At 43.7% G+C, this 6,281-nt stretch overlaps 1 protein-coding gene across 1 annotated transcript; it reads right to left on the bottom strand.

The window, feature by feature from the left end:
- Positions 1 to 18: 18 nt before the first annotated feature.
- On the bottom strand, positions 19 to 2,069 carry LOC119340031 (nuclear transport factor 2-like). The gene is made up of 5 exons (XM_037611945.1): positions 1,925 to 2,069; positions 1,214 to 1,269; positions 992 to 1,132; positions 380 to 608; positions 19 to 296 (listed from the first exon to the last, which is right to left on the bottom strand). Exons 2-5 carry the CDS (start codon positions 1,265 to 1,267, stop codon positions 241 to 243), a joined length of 480 nt encoding a protein of 159 aa, XP_037467842.1. The 5' UTR covers positions 1,268 to 1,269; positions 1,925 to 2,069; the 3' UTR covers positions 19 to 240.
- Positions 2,070 to 6,281: the final 4,212 nt, after the last annotated feature.

Below are 6,281 nucleotides of genomic sequence, written 5' to 3' on the forward strand. Positions count from 1 at the left end.
GAACAGGAATAGTGGGTGTGACTGAAAGCTGCAAACAAGTCACTCATAATGTATGTACAATGCTAAGACATCCGCAAATGATCAACTTTTCGCACCCATTTGTTGCAAAAGCAATTAAGCAAACCTAATCTATAGATGGATAAACTTGCATTCTGTAAGAAAAGCTAGTAGTGCACCGCCGAGACGTGACTATCTGTCATTCACTGTAGATTGATTCATATGACTTCACCGGCGATATCATCATACCCAGAAATAATCTATCAACGGAGGCTCTGGAACCTTGACAGGTGGTGTTTCTGGCCAAGTATTGAAATGTCAGTAAAGCTATGGAAGGAGCAACTCTGAGGGTGAAAAAAAACTGAAGATAAATGTTAGTTACCTGGCTCAACTGGAATGTATCTAAGCACATCATTCAGAACAAAATAGCCTCCTTTTTGTGGAGCAAGGAAGAACGACTGAGTAAATCTACGATTCATGGCATCAGGGACAGTAAAAGACCCACTAACTAAAACGAGCACACCGCCCTCGTGGGATGGCTGAGAATCTACATTGTCTATCTGCATCGAACATCCCTTGAGGTATGTAGATACAAAGTGTTTTTTGATATCCTGGTTAAGCACACAAAAAACAAATCGATTAGAACCAATCAAGTGACTATAGCCCTTAACTGAGCAAGCACGTATTAGACAAATAAGAGAGATGAGTGTTGGGAAGAATTCTACTGCGTTCAACATGGCACATAATCTCTTGCTACAAATGATGTTATATCACAAGGTTGTGCTTGCATGGATGCTGCATCATAAGATCACATAGAAACCATATTGGCATGGACATCCTTTAGCTAACGATGTCCAATTGTCCATGGATCACATTTCAACACGTATGGTCTATACATTGGATTCTTAGCATAATCCCACTACTACTAAATGCTCAATTTACAACCGAAATGGAAAGATCATACAATACCGCTGCTGCGCTGCAGAGAACTTACACGCATTGTGGTTATAGATGTCAATTTACCATCAGACTTTGGCTTCCGACCAAGAATACTGTCATCATGATAGAACTTATGGACATCCTCTGGTGACTCATTCAGAATTTTGTAGTAGTGTTGGGCAAATGCATTTCCAATCTGTAAGCAAAGCCAAAATCCTGATCAACAGTACTCTTTTATTTGCAGAGTAATAATAACTAATATGGAGAAAATCACTACCACATGGGGATGGGGAAGAACACCACCCACAGAATTCCCAGCTTGCTTAGCCATTGCTGCATAAGGAATATCTCTGATTAGTATCTTTTGAGGTGAATGAATATTGTGAGAATGTAGAATGAAAAATTGTTGCCAGAAAGAAAAATGTTTGAAATTCAGAACCAAAACATTAATACTTGTGTCCCACAGGGCCAAAGCAAGAAAAAGAAAAGAAGGTCTGCAGCTCAGTGCCGGGTGCCGACTGAAACACTCCCACCAAAATTCACAAACTACACGAGGGTACGGGCAGCGGGCTAAATCGTGCAAGATTTGCAGCACATGACTGTCCTGATACTCCAAAGTACCAGCCCAACGACCAACATCAGCTCAGCAGCAACTGACGAGAATCCATCCATCCAGATAATGATCAGAGCTCGCACTGTACTACACTAGTACTACGTGATAACCACTCTGTTCAACAAACTGCCACCCAGAGTAATGCAGCACGAATTTACAGACGGCACAAACTTCAGTCAGAGTGTGCCCAATGTTACAGCGTTACCCCGCGCACCAAACGCCCACATGGACCCACGAAGCCTACAAAGTTCGCGAGCCGCGACGGCACGACGAAGGAAGGACGAAAGCGCGTCGAGCAAATAACGACGCTCGCCTAAAAGAGGAGACATCGAGGACGAGGAGTACAAGTGGCACTGGGAGAGGAACTCGTTGTACCTGACGAACGGAGTACGGTCGAGCCGGCCGCCGCTGGAGGGGAAACCCTAGGGAGGCGATTCGGAGATGGTGCTGCTGGCAATCGCGGATCTGCGGTGGCGCAGTTGGACTAGATGGACCGATGAGGCGGGCGCGGGGGCGGTGGGGTGGGTGGGTGTGGGGGTTTACGATGGAACTGCGGGTTTGCAGGGCGGTTCAGCATATTAGCTCCGCGGTCCCACCTACCGGTCTTTTTTTTAAAGACCTACCAGTCTTTTTTTAGCGTGTTTTTTTTGAGGAAATTGCCATCATGGTTGGCTTTCGTTCAGCATGTTAGCTCCGCGGTCCCACCTACCGGTCCTTTTTTTAGGGTTTTTTTTCCTGAGGAAATGCCATCATGGTTCACTTTACTGACTTGGCAAAATGGTTACATCGTCTATCAGGCATATTTAGAAAAAAAAATCAAGAGGTCCATCAACCCAATTACAAAAAATATTATTATCATAAGCGAATTTAGCTAAACTATGGGCTACCCCGCATACAATGAAGATAATGCACCGAACCTATCATCCCAGCCACGATGAAGCATTCAACATAACGAAAAACACTTCCTATCAGTAGTCTGATAGGAAGCCAACGTTAGACCACTCGTTCTCGGTCGATTCAAAAATAATGATGTGGGAGAATCTCAAAGCACAAACACCCTATCCACTTATGGTCCTGGCCTCCTAGGTGGCATTGTCATCCAGAAGAGGCATGCCTGCCGTCTATGGGGTAACAATGAATTCGTTGTGCTATCGACAAATATGTTTGTACGTGGTGCACTTTAGTTACGCATGACTACTAGAGGTCGCTAGGTCAGCGATTATGGTGGTACGATACATCTCAATGCTATTCATGGTGCAGTTAGCGCATTTGTTTTTCATTTTATTTTGAGATAGGAGTTTTCCTCATTCCTACACGACTTTCTTTTTGTTTTGGGTTGTATTTTGCATTATTGGATACTCGGCCGCATTCTATATTGCATCTATGTGCATTTTGCTCAATGTTTAGTATTCATATTATGCAATGCACATGCCACTAAAATGTAAGTCTGCACACAACAATTGTCAACACAAATACTTTCAAAACAGTTTTTGCTCTTGTTTTGAACTCTAATTTGCATGATTTGAATGAAACTAATCTGGACTGACGCTGTTTTCAGCAGAACTACTATGATGTTATTTTTTGTGCAGAAATAAAAGTTCTCGAAATCGGACGAAACTTTTTGAAGATTTTTTATAAAATATATAAAAAATACTGAAACAAAGATCCACCGGAGGGGGGGGGGGCACCAGTTGCCCACAAGGAAACATGGTGCACCCTGATGCCTTGTGGGGCCCACGTGGCTCTCTCTGACCTAATTCCAACGCTATAAATTCTGTTTCCCCAAGAAAAAAAACAAGAGAAGAAGTTTGATTGGTTTTATGATACGGAGCCGCCACCACCTCCTGTTCTTCATCGGGAGGGCTGATCTGGAATCCGTTCGGGGCTCCGGTGAGGGGGATTCGTTGCCATCATCATCACCAATCCTTCTTCATCAAAAACTTCATGATGCTCACCAGTGAGAGTGAGTAATTCCTTCATAGGCTTGTTGGACGGTGATGGAGTTTGATGAGATTTGTCATGTAATTGAGTCAGTTTGTTATGAGTTTGATCCCTAGTATCCACTATGTTCTGAGATTGATGTTGCTATGTCTTTGCTATACTTAATGCTTGTCACTAGACCCCGAGTGCCATGATTTTAGATCTGAACCCTTTATGTTCTCATGAATATAAGTGTGTTTTGGATCTTATCTTGCAAGTTCTATGCACCTCTTACGTGTTATGATACTCGCCTAAAAGAGGAGACATCGAGGACGACGAGCACAAGTGGCACTGCGAGAGGAACTAGTTGTACCTTACGAATAGAGTACAGTAGAGGCGGCCGCCGCTGGAGGGGAAACCCTAGCGAGGCGATTCGGAGATGCTGCTACTGGCAATCGCGGATCTGCGGTGGAGCAGTTGGACTAGATGGACCGATGAGGCGGGCGCGGGGGCGGTGGGTGGGTGGGTTTATGACGGAACTGCGGGAGGGTTTGTAGGGAGGTTTTTTTTAGTAAAAGGCGAAAGAAGCCGCGTGCTTGGGTTTGTACGGCGGTACAACATACTAGCTCCGCGGCCCCACCTACCAGTCTTTTTTTATGGGTGTTTTTTTTCTTCCGAGGGAATGTCATTATGGTTCGCTTTATTGCCTCGGCAAAATGGTTAGTATTTCCTCCATTTTTATTTGCTCTACATATTAGTTTTGACTAAAGTCAAACTTCATAAAGTTTGACCAAGTTTATAGAAAACAATGCAAACATTTACTATAATAAATGTATATGATGTGAAAGTACATTTGTTAATAAATCTAATGCTATTGATTTGTTATTATATATATCAATATTTTTGTTTATAAACTTTTGTTAAAGTTTGTAAAGCTTGACTTTGAGCAAAACTAACACGCAGACTAAATAAAATGGAGGGAGTACATGGTTTGTGAGGGCATTTACAAAAAAGATCAAGAGATTATCAACCCAATTACAAGAAATAATATTATCATAAGCAAATTTAGCTAAACTATGGGCTACCTCGTTCAGCTCTCGCATACAATAAAAATAATGCACCGAACCTATCATCCCAATCACGATGAAGCATTTAGCATAAAGGGAAACACTTCCTATCAGTAGTGTGATAGGAAGCCACTGTCAGACCACTCGTTGTTGGTCGATTCAAAAATAATGATGTGGGAGAATCTCAAAGCACAAAAGCACTATCCACCTATGGTCCTGACCTCCTAGGTGGTATTGTCATACGGAAGAGGCCTGCATATCGTCTATGGGGTAAGAATGAATGTGTTGTGCTATCGACAAATATATTTGCACGTAGTGCGCTTTAGTTACGCATCCAGAAACAAGAACAACAACAGCCTCGGACGCTCCTCATAGATTAGCATGAAGGAAATATGCCCTAGAGGCAATAATAAAGTTATTATTTATTTCCTTATTTCATGATAAATGATTATTATTCATGCTAGAATTGTATTAACCGGAAACTTACACTACAAAAAAATACACTTCCGTGATGATACGTGTTTGTCACAGTAGGTCACGTTTTTTGACATGCATGTACATCCATGACGATTTTATAACTGAATCAAGATAGTCATACTTGTGTTGTCGTAGAAGTGGTCCATGACATTACCAAAATTATCATCACAGAAGTGTCCACTTCCATGACGATAAATCGTGCGTCACAGAAGTGCTTTCGTCAAGGGTGACCGACACGTGGTATCCACCATAACGGAACGCAGTTAAGCTATCTGGTCTGGTTTTAGATCCGATAACCCGTTAACAACCCGGACCAATGGGGATTTTCCACGTGTAAAATCATCATTGGCCGGAGGAAACACGTATTGCCTCACTGTTGGGACAGATGTCATCCACTCATTGGACAAGAGGCGCCTATGATAGGTCGACACGTGGCACGGCCCAACAGTGGCACATTCCGGTGAAAAAGGTCGACCCAGTAAAAATTAGCAGGCCGGCCCATATAAGGCCTACTTGTGTCAGGTCCATTTAAGCCCATGGCCCATACGAGATGTGCCAATTCGGCCCGTTAACGGCCCATTAAAGATTTGACACCATTGCAGCCCATCGTCAGTTCGAGCCCGTTAAGAACCCGCTATATATTTGGGCTCAATATCGGCCCGATGAGATTTCGGCCTGTTAATGACCCATTCAAGGGATGGGCCAATTTTTAGGATGTACATCTTTCGGCCTTCTAGCGACCCATTTGAGTGTTGGGCTAATTTCCGGCCAGGTGTGTTTTTCAGCCCGTTGACGGCCCATAAATCAGTTGGGCCATTTGTAGTCGGACATGAGTTTTGGCCTTTTAGCGACCCATTTAAGTGTTGGGCCAATTTCTGGCCCGGTGTGTCTTTCAGCCTATTGACGACCCATAAATCAGTTGGGCCATTTGTAGTTGAACCTGAGTTTTGTCCTTTTAGTGACCCATTTAAGTGTTGGGCCAATTACCGGCCCTGTGTGCCTTTCAGCCTATTAACGGCCCATAAAGAGTTGGGCCATTTGTAGTCAGACTTGAGTTTTGGCCTTTTAATGGCCCATGCCCTTCATGGTCGAATATCAGCCCGGTTTCTCTTTCGGCCTGCTAAAGGCCCACAACACAGTTGGGCCATTTACAATACGACCTAACTTTCGGCCTCTTAGCGGCCCATGCTCTTCATGGTCCAGTACAAGCCCGCTGCCTCTTTCGGCCTGCTAAAGGCCCACAATATAGTTGGGCCATATGTAGCCCG

The sequence above is a fragment of the Triticum dicoccoides genome, chromosome 7B, assembly GCF_002162155.2.
Source record: "Triticum dicoccoides isolate Atlit2015 ecotype Zavitan chromosome 7B, WEW_v2.0, whole genome shotgun sequence".
Taxonomy (NCBI): Eukaryota; Viridiplantae; Streptophyta; class Magnoliopsida; order Poales; family Poaceae; genus Triticum; species Triticum dicoccoides.